Source organism: Stomoxys calcitrans, chromosome 1 (assembly GCF_963082655.1).
Source record: "Stomoxys calcitrans chromosome 1, idStoCalc2.1, whole genome shotgun sequence".
Classification (NCBI taxonomy): domain Eukaryota; kingdom Metazoa; phylum Arthropoda; class Insecta; order Diptera; family Muscidae; genus Stomoxys; species Stomoxys calcitrans.
In genome coordinates, this window is record NC_081552.1 from 269,244,261 (window position 1) to 269,267,976 (window position 23,716).

The 23,716-nt window shown below is 33.4% G+C and overlaps 1 protein-coding gene across 8 annotated transcripts; it reads right to left on the reverse strand.

The window, feature by feature from the left end:
* Window positions 1-427: 427 nt before the first annotated feature.
* On the reverse strand, window positions 428-19,978 carry LOC106090282 (tubulin polymerization-promoting protein homolog). Of its 8 annotated transcripts, none has more exons than XM_013256456.2 (4): window positions 8,394-8,489; window positions 2,063-2,173; window positions 1,394-1,778; window positions 428-873 (listed from the first exon to the last, which is right to left on the reverse strand). In XM_013256456.2, exons 2-4 carry the CDS (start codon window positions 2,095-2,097, stop codon window positions 691-693), a joined length of 603 nt encoding a protein of 200 aa, XP_013111910.1. In that variant the 5' UTR covers window positions 2,098-2,173; window positions 8,394-8,489; the 3' UTR covers window positions 428-690. The 8 variants fall into 8 exon arrangements, with proteins under 8 accessions (XP_013111910.1, XP_013111901.1, XP_013111892.1 ...); XM_013256447.2 differs by having other exon boundaries at window positions 8,339-8,486; XM_013256438.2 differs by having other exon boundaries at window positions 8,251-8,486.
* Window positions 19,979-23,716: the final 3,738 nt, after the last annotated feature.

Sequence of the window (23,716 nt, forward strand, 5' to 3'; positions counted from 1 at the left end):
ACGGCGAAAAGCGAACATAGTACCAGTCATAGAGCCAGCCTGAGAGCAAAAGTTCAATAAGCAGTTTTGCCTTAATTTTTTTTTTTTTTTTAATTTCCTTCGATATACCTTCCAATGACGTTATGTTCAAATTATAACTTCATTTTTGTGTTTTCAATTCTTGGTATTTATTCTTTTTCTTAAATTTTTATTTTTTCAAACCAAGTCACTTATGCCACATGACACTTCGAAGCCTTATAAAATAGTCATGGTACATACAATCATTTCAATTCACTCTCATCGCAATGGAGAGTGTATCTTAATTGAATTCATGAAAGTCATAACAAATTTTCAAATCTTTCAAATTGGACTTTTCCGTGTTTTGGTTGGTCATCTCGAAATGTTATGGGTGATGTGTTGAATGGAAAATATAAGAATGCATTCCAAATGTTGTAAGAAATGTTATCACAATTTATTTTGAGAAAAAAGAATGAAACATATATTCCTTGGAAAATAAAGATTAAAAATTAGCAATTAATTTTGAAGAGTGTCATTGTGTATGCATTATAAGCGATTGCAGCTACTGGCTTTAATATTCACTTAAGTGGCTAACATTTGTTAATGGACTTAAACATATTTTGTTGGTTTTGTTAATAAATATTTAAAAATTGTGGGTAGAAAATGACTATTCTCATTCATGCTACTGGAAATTTAATGCTTCTCGGGATAGCTGTCCTTGTTTTGGTAGCCGGATACATAACCGGAATCATCCACAACATTCTTGCGGCCTGCAATGCCTTTGCCCTTGCCAGTGGCATCGAAACGTTCCTTGTGAGATCCTGTGTATTTGCTGGTATCTGTCAAACGTTCAACAGCAGAAGCAGCCTTGCCAGCCTGAAAACACATTAATTCGATTTATTTATAGCATACACATAGAAAAAAGCGTACAGATAATCAAAGAATTTGCTCTTGATCGAATGTTTTTGCTAATGATTGCGAGCTAAATAACCGAATCTTCGAAATAAAGATGCTATCTCCAAATTTAAGTCGCTTTATTCTAACGAACACAACCATCCGATTCGAATTTCGATTTTACTTCACAGATGACTCTCAATTTCATTATCTGAATCCAAATCCAATTATCTAACTTTGTATCTTTACATTGAAAATTTAACCATTTGAAGAAGCTCTGTTTTGTCTTGGTATTTTGCCTTTCATTAAAAGTTGTTGTCTTTAATGAGAAGACCCAACAAAATCCGTAATATCAAGAAAAAGCTTGCACCAAAGGAATTGTTTCCCTAAAAACTAAAACTTGGAAAATTGAGCATCTTTAAATTAAGTTCGTTATCTTAGGCTCGAATCTTTAAAGTTAGGACAAACATTTTTTCCGTGTGTGTGTTGTTCTTCCACTCACCGATACTTGTAAGACCCCAGGGGCTCCGCATGAAGCCATCTTGTTTTTGATTTCTTGCAATTCAACTTTTTTGGTTTTGGCCAAGTCGTCCAAGTATTTGTTATAATCACTGTAAGAAATCTTCATTGACTTGAATTTCTTAAAGTGGATTCCAGTATCCGTAGTGGTGATTTTCTTATCGATAACCTTGGCTTGTTTCATCCATTTGTCACTTTGCGATAGGGTGATCATTTTACCATCGGATTTTGTGTCGCCAAATTTGGAGAAAGCCTTGAATTGATCCTGAAATGTGACCTTGGGCTCTTCCAAAGCCATTTCGGCCAATTCAGCAACAGGTGGTGCGGGTGAGGATGTCCCATTGGTAGCTTCGTCCGACATGCTGTTTCTGAAACAAAAACAAAACAAAATTAATATACACCGTCACTTTTTCCAAGATGCATATACCACAACATTTCTAGGAACCCATGAGTTTTGTGATGAATTTTAATTTTGGATACTTTAAATTAAGGTTATTGAGTAAGTTGACATCGACATTGAATGGTCAAAACATGTTTTGAGGTGTTTGGAAAATTGTTTATTAGTACACAGAAAAAATTCCACCGTTTCATAGATGCTTGGAATGATTTGTTGTTAAACTTAAGTTGTGCTTTTGCTTTGTGCGGCACTCACCTATAAGCTGAAATGCGGGCAACCATACTATGCATATTAAAAAAGTTATACTTTTGTTCAGTCGTATTACAGAGAATGTTCCCGTTTTTGTTTCGAGACGATTAAGATTACCTATGTAATTCAATAAAATAATTTAGTTTTTGTCTGAATACCTATTGATATTTTTCCTATCGATACTATCGGAAAAGTTATTATATTGTGTATTGTTGAACTTTTTTAATTATAATTTCGGCTTGAGGTCATGTACAATAATTAAAAAACAGATGTCGGTGTTTTTTTTTATTAATTGTTTCATTTTAAATTTTTCCAATATTTCGATTACCGCCGGTAATCTTCATCAGGGAATGGATACATTTTAAAACAAGTGAACTTATTTCTTACACCACACAAGAATGACAGTCATTCTTGTGTGGTGTAAGAAATAACACGAAATTGCTATCGGAAAAGTTCAATTTGTTGTAAAATTGACCAAAAACTAGTGATCCAACACTGATTGTATCTTTATAAGATACATAGCGCCTATAGAGGGCGCTATTTTCATTCGATTGGGCTAAAATGTACAATGATTTCTGTCATGAATTCCAGCTGAATTTATTAAATTTGGTTTTGTTCGGTCTGTGCATTAATATTGCTACTGTATAAATAGATCCCCGGATTTTTACTTCTCATTTTCGTTTGAAATATAGGTGATGGGAAATTAACGATGGTATTGATACTATCGATATTTATTATTAGAAATATCGAAAATATGGAATGTAGCGATTATCGATGGTTTGCCAGCTCTATGCTGAGGTGGGTATTGTTGTTTTCGTTTGAAACTCTGTTTTGGTTTTTCTTTTCATTTCCCTTTAAAACAAGCCAACAACAACATAACAGGGAGTATATAAAAATAACCTTTGTATGGAGGGTTTGAACCACCATTATGGTTTCTACCAAACATTGTACAAATTACTTTATTTTACATGTGAATTAATTTGAAAAAATCAAATCGAGTATTGAAAGGCCCAATATAGCAAATCGGATACGAATTGAAGCTCCTAGGCGCTACGTCAAAATGGCAAACAATATGGCTCATTGGCAATCTCTAATGACATACAACCAATGATAATTTCATGGCTGCCGGTTGTACGTACCTGATTGAACCAATGAACTCCTTCATCGGCAAGGGCTGCCCCCTCAGTGTACAACACACATATACATCGATATAAAGTATCTGTTCGAAATTTTAGGAGGATTTAGAAGATGTTTAGAATATTGTACTCAAAAATCGAAATTTCAAGGTGTTACAAACGGAGTAACGAGATTAGTGTACATCACATCCTATGCTATGATGAAAGATATGAAAAATAAATAATGAAATTTAAATACCAAAATGATGAGGAAAATTTTAATTCGTCGAGCGGACAAATTGATTGAAAAGAATTCTTCATGTTGGAAACACTGTTTCTGCCCATATTAGGGCCAATACGATTGTATTTTGCACATACAAAAAATTTCTTGAAATGAAAGATTGTTGTATTTATCGTAGTTGGGAGCAAAGAAAATAAGATGCTATCTTCAAATTTGTTAGATTATTAACGATGAAATCAAATGTTTTAACAAAATCTAGTTTCTTTATTAAATAAAAAAAAATTATAAATATAGATACACATGTATGTGGAATAAAAAAGGAAATGTGGAATAAAATGCGCAAATGTACAAGCAGTTTAGAATGTCACAAATGTCAGTTTCTATATTCTAACGGGCCCAATCTCCCATTTCGAAAACTTATTAATTCTCCTTTTACTGTGTAGATGACTCTCAATTAACTTTTTGTTATGGAAAATCCTATTTGTATACCCACCAATTAAAAAAAAAAAATATAGACCTAAAATTGACCGATTAAACATGGTATTGATTTATAAAAAACTTTCAAACATATATTTATAAATATTCTTTTTTTTTAATATGTTATTATCACTAAAAAAATTATGTTGGCTTGTAAAACAACGCTGATGACGGAATATAACAAGTTCCGTATTCCTTCATGTATATCTATCTCAGTTTGTAATTCCATTGAAATATCGATTTCCGACCGTATAAAGTACAGTCCGACCAACTGTATTTCCCGAATAATTATAATTATCCGGGAATCTCATTATTCGGGAACCTCCATTTTCCGGGATAGAAGATATATTCTTGTCAAAGGTAAAACTTCTCAAATTTCAATTAGTGATTACCGATTCAAGTTTAAGCTCAATTATAAGGGACCTCCTTTTTATAGCCGAGTTCGAACTGAGTGCGACACCTCTTTGTGGAGAAGTTTTTATATGGCTGTTATCGCACAAATGTTGCCTGCATTGGGAGAGGTATGCATTGATGAAGCACTCGTAGATGGGCATAAGGTGCCAGAGAGCGCCCAACTGCTTTATTATGCGTACAAGTGCAAGGCGTTAGTTATATAAAGCCAATATAAAAGTTTGGTAACTTAACAAATATCTTAAGAATTTTCAAGTTTTATGCCTGTTAGCGCGAAGGTTCTTAAATTTCACAATTTTTTTTTTGTTTCTCTTTCGAGAGTGTAACAATCATTTTGTTCCCGAAACAAGGGATCATTGGATGAAAATTGGTCTAAAAGATGATAGCAATATCCTACTAACTGGCCCAACCTGAAAATGTTGTTGGAAAATTGTTTTCCACCGATCAGCACATCTTTAAAACATTCGATAGACCATGCTGTAATATGGAGCTCTAAATTGCATTTTGTTAAATTATTGTCAGAGATGGCCTGTCAGAAACAGTGACGTATATGACATACATTTCCGACGTATATTACATACGTCGAAAACGTCGTAAACCTAGCCAAAAAACTAGGTTTCTGACAGAAAAAAATTCGAACGAAAATATGTCGAATTTTTGATCTGATTAACTAAAAATTTTGGCATAAGTAATTTTTTCCTCCTGGAGACGAACAATATTAAAATTGGAAAAAATCGGTTCAGAATTAGAAAAAGCTACCGTAGGTTTACACGATTTTTACCAATATTGTTATAAAATGAATGACATCTGAGGTAGTGTCAAGTGAAATGGTAGATGGCGTGTTAAGTATGCTAATGTTAGGTAATGTCAAGTGAAATGGAAGATGGCGTGTTAAGTATTTTATTGAATAAGTAATGTTATTTTTAAGTATTGTTATTGAATAACATAATTAACACTCCATGTACCATTTCACTTGACACTTCCTCAGATGTCATGCATTTTTAACATATGTCGTTTACAACAGCTTTCAAAAAGCAAATTAAAACGGGAGAAGCAAATAATTTTGCAAAAGGATACAAAATAATTGCAATTTCTATATATAATTGATGAAAACTAATAATTTATTGATTTTTTGCTTCACAAAAAAATCCTTAAACGTTACTTTATAAATTGACTTGAAATTTGCGTATATTTCCAATTTATTGTGTGAAAAATGTAAATGCAAAAATTAAAAAAAAACTTAATATTTCTTTTATTGCGAAATTTTTTTACATATAAACTCTTCTATATACAACAAATAAGTGACAATAATATTTGTTAAAAATCAAACTTTTGCACTGAGTTATTAAGGTTTATGACGTTTGCGACTTTTTCTACGTTTTATACAAGTATACGACGTTTTCGACTTTTACAACTTTTTGACAGTCGGAAACCTAAAAAATCGTCTTACGGACCATCTCTGATTATTGTGCAAAAACTAGCCAATTGACAACGGTCGGAAATTTGCTAGTTCTGCAGTTTAACAAAATGTCTTGGGTAAATTGCCCTGCCATAAAATGAACATAAACGGAATTAAAGAATAGGTTTACAAATTTATCTACTCCAGTTTCAGACGTCGACATATGACATATGCATCCGATAATGTAACATAAATATTAAATGTTATGAACGATTTTAACATTGGGGAAATAAAAAGATGAACCCGGTGTGACAACAATGCTTCCCAATTCGCTGTTTGGGAAGCATATGGAGTTATAGATATGACAAATGTCATATAAGATGACTCTGATAATATTTCGCCCAAAAATATGTTGAAAGGAGGCTATCTATACATGCTTTCTTTAAATTTTATTTAATTATTTTCTTTTAAAATTATATTAAATATTGAAAAAATATTGGACTATATCATGATATAGCACCCATATGAACCGATCATCCGATTTATGGTCTTATAAACATGCAAATGCAAATTTTGCCCATGTACATTCCACTAAGAAACAGGGACAAACTTCTCACATATCAATGAGTGCAGTTCGATTCAAGTGTAAGCTCTCCTTTTTATAGCCGAGTCCGGACGGCGTACCGCAGTGCGACACCTCTTTGGAGAGAAGTTTTATAGAATCCCATGGCAGCCGGCTGAACGTACCGGATTGACCCGATGGATTCCTTCATCGGCAAGGTCTGCCGACTCAGTGTACAACACACTGCTACAACAACAACACACAGAAGTTTTATATAGTATAGTACCTCACAAATGTTGCCAACAACATAGGAGGGGAAAAGCACCGCTGAAAATTTTTTCTGATGATCTCGCCAGGATTCGAACCCAGGCGTTCATCGTCATAGGTGGACATGCTAACCCGTGCGCTACGGTGTCCTCCATATACATTCTACCTATTTAAGGCGTAATTTATTACCCAACAATGCTGAGCGAGTTGGGTTAAGACCTCTTGAAATCCGTACCGAATACGGTCCAGGTGGGACCGTATTGATTATTTGATTTCGTTGAAATTTGGCACAGCATCTTTCTATATTTGGATATAGCTGCCATATATACCGACTCTCTAATTTAAGGTCTTGGGCCTATAAAAGACGCATTTATTATCCGATTTCTCTGAAATTTTGAGTTATGTTAGGCCCAACGATATTCATACCGAGTATGGCCAAGATCGGACTATATTTGAACGTAGCTGCTGTATATACCATTTAAGGTTACGCATTTATTACTCGATTTAGCGGAAATTTGGCTCAGTGATTTATTGTTGTTGTAGCAGTGTGTTGTACACTGAGGCGGCAGCCCTTGCCGATGAAGGGCTCCTTCGATTCAATCCGGTACGTACAATCGCATACCATGGGATTCTGAATTGTGTTATGCCATGGGTTCATATATTGTGCATTTTTTTACTTAATTTTTACGACAAGTAGCGAAGATATACATATGATGTTGATGGCATGCATCTAAAGTTCGGCCCGGCCGAAATTAATGCGTTTTTCCTGTCAAACTGAGCATCTTTACTTTAATATTCTATTTTAAGGCTTTTGGGTGTCTTTAACTACGGTATGACGTTTTCCTAAACTCAATTTCCTTACATTCAAGGATATTTGATCTTTATTTACGACTTGTATCAAATGCTTCCTTAAAAAGGTGGAAAATCTTTAAATTAAGTCTGTTATCATTGGCTATAATCTTTAAAGTTACGAAAACACTTTTTCGGTGTAGTAATTTCAAATGGCCAGCACCATCGACCCAGACTATCCATGTTTGATGTGGATTGATTTTACATAGGATTAAATTGAATTGAATTGGATTTTTTAATATAAAGAGTTATGCCCTGGCTATACTTCTAATTAATTGGAAAGGTTGTCACTTCATTTCTAACGAAAACTTTTTATGAACTCTGCCGACAATCCGTGGTGGATAATATTCAACATAAGGTCCGGACGCGTTTTCAATTGTTTAAATAATTATTTCTTAAATTTTTTACTTATTTGTTGCCATTTTGCTAATTTTGAGCCATAATGATTTCTTTCTAAAGCGCAAAAATCTAAACTTTACTTTTTGGATGTAGAAAGCATATATTTTAGAAACTAAAGCAAGTTAGTTTATAATAATATTCTTTTCTGTGTATTGGATATTTTTGTATAATATATCTTTTGATATTCATTGGTTGTTAACATCTAGTGCTATCTTTGAATAATTCAGCATTTCAGGTTTCTGCTACCCTATTGTTCCGTTTTAACAAATTTAACTTTGGATGAGTCAACAACACTGCGCCGTAATAAAATTGAAAATATTCTGTATTATGTTAAATATTCCATATGTTTTATATGTGTGTACATTTAGAACTAGGGGTTTTCACTTTCACGTATAAATCTCTTATTATTAAATTGGCACAATTTCACACAAACATTGACCATGACCTAATGCAACATGGCATATCCAAACATACGATGACACAATTCAGAACCGTATAAAATGGAAAATTTAAAATGTTGATATATTATTCTAAAAATCTGCACTCCTGTAGCTTTAGTTACAACGATTTTATAAAGTGGTTTGCTATTTGTGAGCTCTGTATTGATTAAATCTAACTGTATTTTGTTGGATCTGCTCAACCAATTTTAAGCTGACGAAAATTTGCCGGAATGTTGATTTCGTTAAGATGATGATATCATGGCCAGAGCAGAACTAAAACACAAATACACAGTGAATAGCATGAATATCGCATTCGTATCGCACCAGCGTGATAATTATTTACTTTTTTTTTAACAATGGAATCGAAAAGGCCACAACGCTGGGTGAATTTCTTATCGCTAGGACCGAGGGGAGTATACGGGCTCCTCAGTCAAGATTGTGGGGCAATAAAAGCTTGTTTGTATCTAGTAGAATGTATACTTCTTAAAATGTTTCACTGAGTACACTAGGTGTGAATCCTACTAAAAAGCAGATTTTTTAAATAAAGCTTACAAACTCTTATCTATTTCAATTGAACAGCTCTTACTACTTATATCTGAAGAGTACACTGAAAAGGTTGTTGTCCTATCTTTTAAGATTTCAGACAAAGATCACGAACTTAATGTAAGGGTGACCAAATTTTCAACTTTATAAGAAAATATTGCCTTTGTTGAAAGATTTTTTACTTGATATAAATTTTTTTTTTATTTTAAATAGTAGTTGTTTTATAGATCCTTAACGTTGCGTCCTGTTATTAAAGGCACACATGTCGTTGAAAGGCAATGTTGTACGTTAGTTAAAGACACTGATAGGAGCGTCTTTAAATGTGGATTTTTTTTTAAATAGAGTTACTAATTGTTGGATTTCTTTGTCCAGCTGAAGCCAACAGGCTTTGATTTTGCTTCTATTTAGAATCAAAAGCAAAATAAAAACTTTTTTAAAAAGTTAAGGTATATGTGGTGTGCTATAATTGTATTAGGCAGGCTACGGAGACAAGAAAAAATCTTAAGTTTTCAGTCAACTTTTTTCCTGTTATGAACAAAGGGAAACATGATTTTTAGTCGGCAAATCTGTTTTCACAGTGTGGGATAGATATATGCATTTGATGCATATATTTGAAGGATGAATGATCCTTGGGTACACTAGTGTAAGGTTCTAAATTGGAAAATTCTGGCTTTATAGGCTAAAGTTCTGAAAACGATATCAAACATAGTTACGAAACAAATCTATCACAAATACTAAACGAATAACAATATCGATGTGGGAAAAACAAACAGCAAAAGTCGAATTGCCAATTTCCTTTAAATAAAGAAATATATGTATCAGAAAATATGATTTTTTGCTGTTAAAACGTTTTGCATTGAAAATTTTCTCAACACTTTCAAAATAGTGAAGGAATCAAACTTATGACGCATTGATAGTAAGTCCTCTTCAATAAATTTCCCTATTGTAATGAAAATATTGTTGTACAATAACATAAATGAAATGTTTGTTTAGATAATTAACTGTTCGATTTCTAAGCTCGAAACTCCTTCTTTACCTAACAATTATCTTAAATGTTAAGTGGGTGTCCTTTTACAAAACAATTGGTTTTCATGTGAGGTTAATTGTAGTAAAATCCCTAAAATTGATATTGCCAAATTTGCGAAAATATTTTTTTTTTGAAACTTGAAGTTGTTGAAGGCATGACTTCTGATGTGCAAAACCTAATTGTTTAATCTAATTGTTAACGTAGAATTTTTATATTTTCAATCTTCAAAATACTCTACTTAATTCGAAGAAATTATTCATTCAAAAGTAAAAGAAATGTGTAACATCACACATATCTGATGCAGTAGTTAGAGCTTAGAGCTGTGAAGGTTCTATCTAGCAAAGAAAAAATTTTGAGAATTGGTTCATAATTGCGGAGGTGACCAATGTTTACACTCTTTGGTGCCACGCAAACAAAAATGAAAATAACTCAGCATTCGTCAACAAAAGTGTTTTTAAGATATGGGCCAATACTATGGTTCAACAATTACAGTATTGTTTTCTGGACACCACCACTTATTGAGATTGACAATTAGGGAGTTTCTACTATGGGGTTTGTATGAATTGTTGTTTTTGGATTACATTTTTAAATATAACAACACATAAATGTTATGGAAAGCAATAAAAACTATTTATATAGTCGATTGGTTTTGGGAGGGATTGGGTTTGGTTTTACTCAATTGGCACATTGTTCATTACTAATATATTTGTGGAAACAAATTAGCGCATACTTAGGTTGTGTAAGGAAAATGTAATGAATAGTTTCTTAAAAGGAAATTTATAATTCACAAATACCTGTCTGTCTGTGGCTATGTATTACATATCCACAATTTGTAATTATTTTATTAAAATGTCATCAAATCGTTGGTAACGCATCATTTACCATTCGAAGCTTATTTGGTTCAAGGTTTATTTAGCCATGAAAAATGATTATCAAACCATTTCCGTAAAATAATCCGCAAAATATATAGTAGCATCCAATATCACCCAGCATTTCAATTTGTATGTGTGTGTGTATCTTTGCTTGATTGTCCCCTTCAGTAAATGCATGTAATTGTAAATAAAGGTGGGTCGTAGTGAATAATAAACAACGGTTTTAGCTTAAAATAAATCTTTTTTTGCGCTCCTTTTTATTTTGGTCGCTTTATATTATTGCTGGATTTCTTTCTCTAGCTGAAACCCATATTCTTTGATTTTGCTTCTATTTAGAATAGAAAGCAAAATAAAAACCTTTCTAAAACCAAAATTAAGAGTAGCGCAAAAATAGATGAATGAACGGACAACAAACCGGAAAATGTGTATGCTGCAATACGCAAGCACTTAAAAAGTTTACTCTTTGGCAATGAAAAATTGCTGGGTCACAGCCTTGTAGGAAATGTCAATAGTAAATCTATACTGACTTACTATTGACTTTGTCACCAGAACTACAGACAAATCGTACCCTTTTTGCTATGGACATTTTATATAAGCTTGTCATTCAGAAGTCAGTAGTGACATTGTCAATAGTAGGTCATTAGAGAATATATAGAGACATTGTGGGATATATGGGGCATGGTCAATAGTATATCATTAGGGACATTTTATTGACATGTTTAATAATTTAGTCCGTCATTTTTGAACTTTTCAGTTAATTTTTCATTTTTCAAGTTTTTTGCCCGTTAGGGAGAAGATCATTAAAATTTTGCAATCTTTGTTTGTTTCTCTTTCGAGACGAGCTTTTCTGTTAATTTCAAACCAACCTGAATAAGGCATTAAATTATCTTCTTCTGCCGTGTCTATTGAGTACAAACGAGAAGTTTAAATTGGTGTTTAGAATTTGTACTACAATAAAGTTATAAACTTTCATATTGGTCAGATTATGTCGCTAATTAGCATCAATTGCTTAATCTGCAAATTTTTTGAGAAAACGATAAAAACAATAAATTATAGTTTGTCACCTGTCAATAAAAGCAATGTAGACAAGTTAGTAGACAATTTGGTGACAATGTCACATGGGGCACGTAACTCCAAACTTCCTACAGGGAGGTTTTGGCTATTGTGTGTGTTGCTGATGCCAGATGTTCTGTTTGAGTAGAGATATTTGCGGTCGGTGGCTTCTTTTCTTATTGCGCTCGAAGAAAGATACCCTAATGTGATCCAATGTTCGTCTCAAAGAGGCATTATTTATTACCATTGCACAGTTCACTAATTAGTGAGTAGATAGAAGCATGGAACCTTTTTGCGGCTTATCGTACTGATGATGAAGGTTTGGTCAACTTTGAAATCGAAATCTCCACATATGCCTTAACTTTATAAAAGGGGTTTGTTGTAACAGTGTGTTGTACACTGAGGCGGCAGCCCTTGCCGATGTACGACTTCATCGGGTCAATCCCGTAAGTACAACCGGCTGCCATGGGGTTAAAAAAAATTTTTTTTGCTTTCTATTCTTAATAGAAGTAAAATCAAAGCCTATTAGTTTCAGCTGGACAAAGAAATCCAACATTAAATAAATCATTTAACAATTTTTCGATCAGCATAACAAAATGGTTACATTTTTTTTAAATTGTCGTGTGCCATCTCAATGTGAACCAAACGCTTAGAATTTAGTCAGCAGCCTGGTCGAAAATTGGTAAATTCATATGAATTCGGATGCGAAGTTTCTTAACGAAAAATATGCGAAGGGGTTGACACGATTTCGGAACGAAATGTCGGATGGAAATGTTTTTGCCGACACTTTGCACCGAATTTTGACAAAATTTTGGGCATAAATGATGGGAAATCCGAACCGAATTCTGAAATTAACTCTTATTTAATTTTATCCGAATTCTGAAATAAAGTCTTATAAAATTCGTATGGAATACTACAGAACTCGATGACCTCCCATATTGTAATAATTTTTATAAAAAAGAGATTTAAAATCCTGTTTGCAAGGCATATTTTTGCATCTTCAGAGCTCTCGCATAAAAATAAATAATAGAAATTAAAGAAAAACACATGCATAACGACCGTTAAACACCTTTAAATGCTGATCGATTACTAACAAATAAAAAACCATAAGCCAAACACAAAATGAAGAGAAGACAACAAAATTATTCTTCTTTCGCGTAAACTACTAGCGGTACAACAAATATCACAGACTGCACAAAACATAAACAACGTGCTGTCCAAACATTGTTTCGAATTCGTTCCAAACTGTCGGAACAACAATCCCTAACGGTCCATAGCCATAACAACAAACTCCCATATAAAACGGGGTTCAGACACCGTTCAGAATTCTCTCAGAATTGTCGGAACAAACATTCCTTCAGACAAGCGGAGCAGAAATCGTTCAGAATTCGCTCCGAACTATCGGAATAAAACCTCAGAAAATCGAACAGAGTTCGGAACGAACTCGGAAAGATTTTGTAGGAAGAGTTTAAATTTGTCTGGCCTCAGACAATTGGTTCGTTGGGATGAAATAATCATCAAATATGGGTGAAATCTCTTGTTTACCCCCTTGAAATCGACTTGTTTCAAAACAATAAACAATTCCCATCATTTTGTGCTACAATGCATATCATGATATTTATATTCATCAATATGACCCCAGATCATGATGAGAACTGTGTCAGAAGTATGTCCGATTCTTGCACAATTATTTGCCTGAATATTTACAAGGCAATGTAAGATTAAAAGCTTTTGTTTGCTATTAGCTCTTTTTCCATTATGGATTCAGCTGATTTTGATATGTACGCAACTTTCACATTGCTTTTTGAAAAGCCAAAACAACGTTCCAGATAAGCAGGGGCCTAACTTTATCTTTACATAGAAAAAATTTAACTTTGTATTTTATTTTTTGATTTTTCATTTTGTTTCGAAAAATTGTGATGAAGATTTGTCTTTATAAATATTTTGTCTTTGGAAATAATTTAATTAATATTTGTTTAATATTTGGCTTCAATTCTCTTTCTAGGAAAACATGAAAAAAAATTAATTTTTGTTTTCATAGGAAAAATGTCTTTTTGTCGTAATGTCGCATTTATAAGGTGGCTGCATCGGCGAATTGCTACAACAAAGCATTTTTTTTTGGGAACTTGATTTGTCAAAATTTGTAAACAAGGCGAAGAAAATTCGATTCGCCGTGACATTGAATATTTACGGCAAATTCACTTCAACCAATCAAAGCAAGAATAAAGAATTTTATTAATTTTTGGGTGTCAAGCAAGAAAAAACAAATTAAATTTTTTTCTATAGACAAAAACATTTTTGGTGTGGGGGGTGTCTTCCCCCATGGCTACGTTCCTGGCTCCGGATGGCGGGTGGCCTAAAACTACTCACTGTTTCAAATTTCAGTGAAATTGGATAATAAATAGCGCTTTTATGGGCTTCAGACCTTTATCGGGAGATCGGTCTATAGGGCAGGTATATCTAAATATAGTCCGATCTGAAAAATATTTTGGTCAGATGTTGGTAGGCCTAAAACTACTCATTGTTTTAAATTTCAGCAAAATCGGATAAAAAATAAAGCTTTTATGGGCTTTAGACCCTTTACCGGCAGATCGGTCTATATGGCAGCTATATCTAAATATAGTCCGATCTGATCCATATTTGGATCTGATGTCGGGAGGCCTTAAACTACTCACTTTTTCAAATTTCAGCAAAATCGGATGGAAAATGAAGTTTTTATGGGCATTAGACCCTTTATCGGAAAATCGGTCTATATAGCAGCTATATCCAAATATGGTCCGATTTGGCCCGTTCAAGAACTTAACCAGCGTGCATCAAAAAGTCGTATCTGTGCCAAATTTCAGTTCAATATCTCAATTTTTGAAGCCTGTAGAGTGATTACAACAGACAGACAGACGGACATGGCTAGATCGTCTTAGATTTTTACGCTGATCAAGAATATATATACTTTATAGGGTCGGAAATGGATATTCCGATGTGTTGCAAACGGAATGATAAAATGAATATACCCCCGTCCTTCGGTGGTGGGTATAAAAAGAATTAGGGCAGACCAGGTCGGACTTTTAATGCCGGATTCTTCCAAAAATTTTAGTTTGAATGTTATTGCTTTATTTTGGCCTCTTGTTAAAAAATAATGATACTAAGCACATGTTCAAGTATTGTATGTGACCCTTTAGATTGTAAAAATGTATGTCACTTATGTCTTCTTTTAGATATAAATCTAAATTTTTTGTACACAAAAACTTAAAATTTAAGTAGGAGGATCGGTTTATACCGACTCTATATCAAAATATGAACCAATATGGGCCATATGCAATCCCCTTCGTCAGTAAGTCCTGTATCTGTACAAAATTTCAAGCGTATAGCTTTATTTGTTCGACCTTTTTTTTGGATAAGGCTAGATCGCTATAAGAGTCGAAAATCAAACCTGGCCAATCGATTTAAGAGACGTATTTGTAACCTATGCACCACGGTGCCCCTTCAATATAGTATATCATAAAATGTTTTTCACGTTACTTGAATGTAATTAAAAGCTTTGGAGTTTTAAGAAAAATGATTAATGGCAATCAACCAATTTGGCATTTGTTGTTAACTGCCAATACATCAATTGATCATTGTGCTTTTACTGATTGAAAAAAAAGAAACAAATCTTGGCTCCCGTTACTTCTCAACGCTAAATGTTGTTTGTTTTTATGCCAAAATTTAAGTTCTTTCAAAAAATGATTCTTTAAATAGATGTGGTAAGTTAATCGTCTTAAAAAAAAAAAAAACCCAAGCGTTAGGAACACCACACACTTGATGGGGTTATTTCTGGTATGGCTGTGTCTGTTTTTTTTTGTTCCCACATATATCATAGGTTTCATTTAGTTGTACGTAGTTGATTTTATTTTTGTCAACAATTAAAAAAAATGTTTAAATGATTCAATTGTTATGTCATATGCTTACGTTTTTTTTTAATTAATTTTAATGATATCAGAAGAATTTGTCTCCTCATTTTGGTCAACAATTTGCTGTTTTCGGGTTTCTTTTGGTACAATAGATTGTCATAAAAGTTCGTACAAGCTTGTGCCCATATTTAGATGGATTTATTTCTTTGTAAACAATGGGATGGCATCTTAATTTGGGATTAGCCATACAGCTCGTCCGTTTTTCTTTGAGTATAACTAATTTTCAATTAATATTCTGTCATAGTATTTCATATGGATGGAACGCCAATGAACGCCAGTGCTCAACTATTTTGTTAAAAAAAAGACCTTTACAACTGCAATAGGAAATGAGACAGTTTGTCGGTCAATAATTTAAATCTTAGATTAAAAGTTTAATGTGGTGGATGCAATAAAAAACTATAATTTTATATTAACCATTTTGGGCAATTTTCCATTTTTAAAAAGTTTGATTCTATTTCTTTTTTTTTATTTATTTTAAATTTCGCTTAAACGTTAAGAAGCTTTTAAAAAAAAGTAATGTTTTGGTAACATTTCCTGTAGTACAGCCTGTTATTATTGTCTGTTCCTCTGCTATCTTTAATTAAAAATATTTTTGGCTTGCTATATGGTATCGAGATACCAAAAAAAAAATTGATATTAAAGAATGGATGTAATTCAGGATTAGAGGGTTACCCAGAGCCCCAATCGCTCACGACGCTGAACGCCTGGATTCTGGACAAAACATCAGAAAAAATTTTCAGCGGTGGTTGTCTCCTCCTAGGTCGCCCCGGTAGTCGAGTTGGTAGCGTAATCGATTGCAGTGCGGGGGTCGTGGGTTTGATTCCCTCTAGAGGTCTGGTCTATCGCTCCTATGGGATCAGACTGGACTAAAAGAGTCTAAGTGAGTCTGTTTAAGAAAAACAATTGGCTGCCACTCTGACATAACCTAACCTATCCACTCAAAATGCTGCAGATATTTTTGAGGTACTAAGCCATATTGCACAAAAAGTGCAACAGCTTTATGAACTAAATGTACTTTCTCTAAATAATTAAGAGAATCTCAGTGAGAGGCCAGGTGGCATTGGCTCTTGCTTAAATACGGAGTGCCTATGATGCTTTATACGACAAGCGGAGTTATTAACGCCTTTAAATAGCCAATGGCCATCATGTTCCCGCGGCGATCAGCCGTATAGACTGGAACGAACTGGCTCACCTATTAGAGCTTGAGGAGGATCGCGACCTCAACATGCAAATGTGGCTTCGACACCAACAACAATCAAAAAATAGTTTAAAAAAATTTTACTTCAATATAATCTTTATAAACAGATACTTGAGATACAATTCAGCAACGTTCTATGTTGGTTTTGTTGCGCATCGCTCAAACATTTCGTCGGCAACCTTTCAAATATCATAACCGCTATCGACTTTCACTAAATGAAAAGCTTGGCAGCAAAGCCTTGGTTGACACTATGGAAAAACGATTGCTTGGCTCGATGTATAACGCGGAACTTTTTTTTCACGTAACCAACACGCAGGGGATGTCCCCCTGCAGTGCATCGCGTTGGCAATTAGGAAAGTTAAGGGATGGAGGGGGGAAGAGGAAGTAGTGTTTTTTGATATTAGTCTTAAATTTCTGAACGTCAATGTCGGTGGGAAAGACATTAGCCGGAAGTCGATTGCACATTCGAATGGTTCGGGCGCAAAATGAATTTTCTCGGTAATGCATGGTTCGGTCGACTGGCCAATCAATTACAAACGGGTGTGAGTTCCTGGCAAGTCTTGTATTCCTGGTGAACATCCTAACGTCAGGGATAAGAAGACGAATATCCCTGCAACACACGCCATGAAAATAGCGATAGAGCAATACAACGCAATACCCACATTCCGACGATGATCAAGGGAAGCAATAGAGTTGGATACCCTACTGCCCCCAATCAACACCATCGCTCTCATCCTTACATTGTATTTTCATGCCCAGAACATTAAGAGCATCTGACTGTTCAATATCATCAATATCAATATTTATTATTCCTGCACACAAAAGACATATCCGTCTTAATCTAGTACATGAATCAAATTAAATATGTAAAATTGAAAGATTATCAAAATTCAAATGAAAGGTACATATTTGGTATATAAGAAAAGGTACATATCAGGGATAAGGGTTTAACCATTTTACACGAAAACTGTAAGTAGTTATACTTATAATGGAAAGGGAAAATTAACAACAAGTAATATTTAATAAAAAAAGATAATTTTGATTTTTAGTTAAAAAGGTTCTTTAATAGCAGTGGTGACTTTTTTTTGCCTGTTTGTCAATGTTGAAAAAGTAAGTCCAGACGTATGAAACCCATTGAATCTGATCCCGCTTCGTCTATGTAAACGGTTTTTGGTATTTACTTTCGATAAGTTGAAAGCTCAATGAAGAATTTATTTATATATTGAGATACTTCCTTTTTGTTCGAATTGCTGTTTAAGCAAGCCCTTGAGATACACGAAACTTTGACTTTTGACCTTCGACCGTTTATTTTGAATTTAAAAATGTCCTTAATAGTAGTGGTGACAATTTTATTCTCTTTAGTTCATATGTCAATTAAGATAGACCTTTAATAGATTCATTATTCAATAATTTGTATTTATTATTTAAACGACACATTGTTGATGGGAATGTAATGCGTGCTATTTTTGTTTTTGTTTTTGTGGATATCTCAGATCCTTTTGTAGATTTGGATGAGTCATGCATTTTTTTTATAAAAGATGATATGACTCATATGTACATTTTGTATCATCATATGCATTTCCGTAAATAAGGACAATTGGGTTTACCCGTGCAAAAGGTATCATAAATACTTGGAAAAATATTTCATAAAAATTACATACATTTTGAGAATAATGTTTTTTTGAATAGTGTTTTTAATATTTGTTGGCAATATTGGTTATTACTTAAAATATAGCAAATATATAATTTCACAAAATATTCACCATATTTCGATAAATAATTGTTCAAGTTTTTAAAACTTTTTTCTTATAACAATACCAGAATATTAATTGGGAAGAAGCTATTACAGCATATGAAATGTTCTGTTTTGTCGAATATTAAAAATTAACAGTAACTTTTGACTGTGAAAGTGCCTTCGTTAAAATTTTGACATAAACTAGTTTCAGTGGCAGTGAACTTTATATTAAAAGTAACATTTCATTTGGCAGCTATCATTGGGAAGGGAAAAGGCTATCAGCGGACCTTAGCATGACGTAGAATTGGAGCAATTTCATAGACATGACCACATTCATTCAACGAACTTTAAAATGATTTTGGCATTAACTTGAAACACCTTGGGTATCCCTAATACTCTTTCGTACTTGAAGGCTATTTCACCCCTTCCCCGACAAGTAAAAGTTCAAAAACCATTTAATCCTCTCAAATTTCAGTGAGAGAAAATGCTTTCACTACTAGGAAGAAGCAACAGAGCCAAAAACACCATAAATAACTCTTAAAGTAGGAGTCAGATTGGGTGGGAGGGTGTTAGGTGACATATCCTCTACACCCTGCCGTGACATCATACCAACAGAAAATGCACGGAAGTGGGTATGTATGCACACAAAAGTGCGCATGTTTTCCTCATCATGATTACCCATCATCATCTTCAGCATTGAGGCCTATGTAGTTCATGATGACTTGTTTTCATTGTAGATGCGAAATCAAAATACATCACCATCATCGTCATCCCCACCATAATTTTTCCCCTAATGGTGTCTGGGTTGGTTATGGATGTTTGGGTGGGTAAAGGGACTTCTCCCATTCATTGAGATAGAGGCCAACAATAATGAAATTGAAAAGTACAAGTGATATAGATGATTTGCGAGTAGAGATAGTTTTATTCTTTCCAATCTGTGCGCCATAAATGTCCCAGATACAAAATGAAGGATGCTCTATGGATGTATCTATGTATGGCTGAAGGTTCAATTAGAGCACTTTTGTATACAATTTTAATTTTTATGTTATACAGTTTGTTAAAATGGTTCAACAATGGAATGGGGGACAGCTGAATTGGCGAAATAAATAAATATCTGCCTTAATTTTTTTATTGTTAATTTAGGTCAGGATTTCCAATTTGAATTTTGTATTATTCTATTGCCATGTAGCCGAAGCCATGGGAATTAATTTTTGTCTCAATTATGTAGAACACCACTCACATATTTTTAATTTATTTCCTGTGCAGTTAAACTTTTTTGGTTATTAAAATGAATTTCTTTTAAATTTACGTTTCAAAGTTTTTTGCCGCGTATTTTGTTTTTTTCGTTACTTTACGGATTTATTGTTGATACACAACTAAAAGTGTTGATGGACACCGAAAGCTCCGCAAAGTTATTCTTAACATCGTTGTCGTCGTCATACATTTCGCACTCAGCGTTTTGGAAAAATGAGTGCGTTTTCCCCTGCGGTATAAACAAAAATCCCTCTTTTGAGTGCTTTTGGTTATACGTCCCCACAAACACACACACACGCTCCCACATTCAGAATGGTTATTGGCCATAGAAGTTTGTGATATCAAAACGTAAAATAAGTTTAAAAAAATTAATAACCCATAAAATGACTACAAAGTTTAGAAACTTTGTCATAGAATGGACGCAAAATGTGAACATCGAGTCGCATGTTCAATTTTTACATTATTCTTCTAAAATGTGATGGCAATTGTGAACTACACCAATATCAAGAATGCGACAAATAAGTAGTAACTGTTTTAATGCTACACGCTTAAGATTCACATACTTGAAGAATATTGATTTAAAAACATGAATTAAACATATAAATAGTTGTTTTCAATAAAAAGAAACCCTTGGATTAGTATCTTAAAGATTTCAATATTAAATTGCAAAATTATTTTTAAATACTCATGCTGTCATTAACCCATTTTGGACAGGTGTAGCTTTTTCGCATCAGTGACTTTTCGAACATATATATGTATGTATTTACTGTATGTTACTCTTCAGAATAAAATAGAAAATATTTTTTTTTTAAATCGTTGCCTTTGGTATTTTTTAATAAAATTTTTCGTAAAATAAGCCAAGAACAATTTTTTTTTCGAAAAAATTTAAAAAGTTGCCAAACCTTTAAAACGGACATGTTTACGGACAATATGGGGTTGCAAATAACGTTCTCTTTTATTTCCTGTGAAAGTAGAAAGTCTATGGGCCTCTGATTTTTAGCTTTATTAATATTGTATTAAGCAAGTAAAAACACATACGTTTGGCCCGTGGTATTCAAATATAATTGGCTTTTTAAAAACAGATTTTTCTCTAAGGATTTTTCTCCCGTATCCATGTCAATTTCAAACAAGTGTCGTATTCGTACTGCAATGGATACTTTTTTAAAGACTTACAGTTTCTTTCGGATTAACCATTACACCCTAAATGAGTATGCTTGTTTTGTAATTTTCTAGCCAGGACGTTTTATGTGCTCGGCCTACATGATCGTTTGGGAGGCTTTCAACCCACCACTAATATGGTTCCTACTATTAATAACATTTTATTTGTACTATATTCTCAAAGGCTTTTCATTTCTCATACATTATGTCCCTTTTGGGGTTTTTTGTAGGATGGGTGGCGTACATAATTTTGCCCCATATTTGGATATGATATTCGTACTTTGGCCACTTGAGTTTTAATTTTTCCCGATCGGCCTACATATTCTGTTAGGTTTTTGGCGAATTGCATGTCCGCCAGACACTTGCCGTCTAAATGGTCTAAATGGGTGCGGTGTACATATATGAGCCGATCTGTAATACATTCACCAAGGGCATAGTGGGGATCATAACTCACTCAGTGGTCTAACTGTTTCAAACTTTGTAGAAATCGGTTAAAGATAATTCTTCCGTGAACACTAATTACAATTCGGTGGAAAAAAATTTAAATGACATTTTTACATCTGTTGTTGTTGTTTAGTTGTCTATCAGCAGAAGAATTATCGTTTAGTCAATTTTTCTTCCAATGATCTATTATTTCGAAAATAAAATGATTGTTAAACTATTCTTAAAATATTTGTTTAGTTACCGAAGCTTTTATATTGGCTTTGTTAATAACAGGAAGTTAGTGAACATTCTTTAAAACTTTTGGCGAGGTCTTTTTCCAATAACAAACGGCTGGCACTGGTACGCACAATGATGCAGTTGGTCTCTCTTTGACTTCTGATGCCCATCTACGACTGCTACATCATGACGATGAACGACTGGGTTCGAATCCTGGAGAGAAAATCAGAAAAAATTCAACGGTGGTTATTCCTAATGCTAAAAAAGCTTCTCCCCAAAGAGGTGTCCCACTTCGTCATGCCGTTCGGACTCAGCTATAAAAAGACATTGAGCATAAACTTAAATCGGACAGCACTCATTGATAAATGAAAATTTTTCCCCTGTTACGTGGGAAAATTTGCAATTTGTAATCATAAAATGTGCATCTATGAGGCGAAAAATAATTTGTTTGCAATCGTCGGCCAAATAATAAGCGAAAAAGTAGTACTCTTCTTATAGTGAGGAAAATGAAAAAATTATATTAGCAACCCTTGAAATCATTATGGCTACCATTGCTCAGATCATTTTTTGTTTTATCGGATTAAATGGTTATTTTTTTATTTATTTTCGAAAAAAAATAGAAAATAATAAGATAAAAAAACGTGTTTTGGAATGGAAAACACATTGCTGTCAATTAAAAATGTTAGCGACTTTTCCGAAAGCAGAATAAAATACCAACCCCTGAGTCGTGATATTTCGTTGTTCGTGATTTTCCCGTGAGTCGTGATTCACGCACACTCACGAAGAATTTTAATTAAATCACGCTCACGTGAACACCTGACTCACGCGTGACACGTTTGCTCACTACTCACCTGCACACATTTACAAAGAATGAAAATCTGCATATAAAAAAAGGTTTTTGCAAAAAATAATAAATGTGGAAAGCGATACGAAGAACTTATTTAGACACATGGTTTTCCCAAAAAATACCACCCTTACTGAAAAAGAACCAAATGAGAACTTGTTTTAAGCTTTAAATTGCTTGGGAGAGAAGGAATCTGATGAGGAATTGGTAAACATGTTATTTGAGAGAAGGGACAACATTCAAATAAATTAGTGTATTGTGTTAATAACAGCTTAAATAAATCCACATCCATAAATCCAAATTACAAAATTGTTAATCCATAATACAAATTCGTTTATAGGTCCGATTTCAGCGAATTTTTGAATTGAATATACAATTTTCTTAATTGAACCATGCTTTTTAAATTTTCTGTGTAAGTAATGAGGGAATATTCAACTGAATGAAATCAGCAAGTTTTTCTGTAAATATCGCGAAAAACGAATATAGTACCAGCCTTTACTCGCACTACTTCTTGCGGGAAAGTTAACACAATATAATATTGCTCAATATACAATTTATACTATTAAATAACAACTTAATTAATACAATTAAAAATATATTCAGCTTATGCCTTCTTTACCAATCACTTGCCGTGATACAGAAAATCGAATTTCTATGTCAAAAATAATTAAAGCAGTTAACACCTTGTTTGAAAAGATTTTTATAAGTCAATGCTATGTTTAATCGGTCAAATGCAGGTCTATATTTTTTCCGTGTGTACATACGTTACATATGGGGTCGGAGATGAATATTTCGATGAGTGGGAAACGGAATGACAAAATGAGTATCCCCTCGATCCCATAATCGTATTGTAATTAATGAATAAATAATTTTTTTTCCTAAAAAATAAAATTTCAATTTTAACGTCTTGTGCAAGAACGTCTCATCGTAAGAAGCTAAGTTTCAAATGAATCATCTCCATAGAAAATTTGCATAATTTTTTTTTCATAGAAGCGCATAACAAATATAAACGTTGTTCAAAGTATTTGAAAGACTGCTCTCATAAGTTAAATGTTAGTTAAATACGAGTATTCAATTGTTTAAAAACAATATTTGGAAATAGTGAAATCGAAATTACAACGTTTATAAATTTCCTTCCTAGGGTTCAATGTCAACAATTCATGAATTTACAATAGGACCACCAGTTTCGATTTTCAAGGTCGCATCATT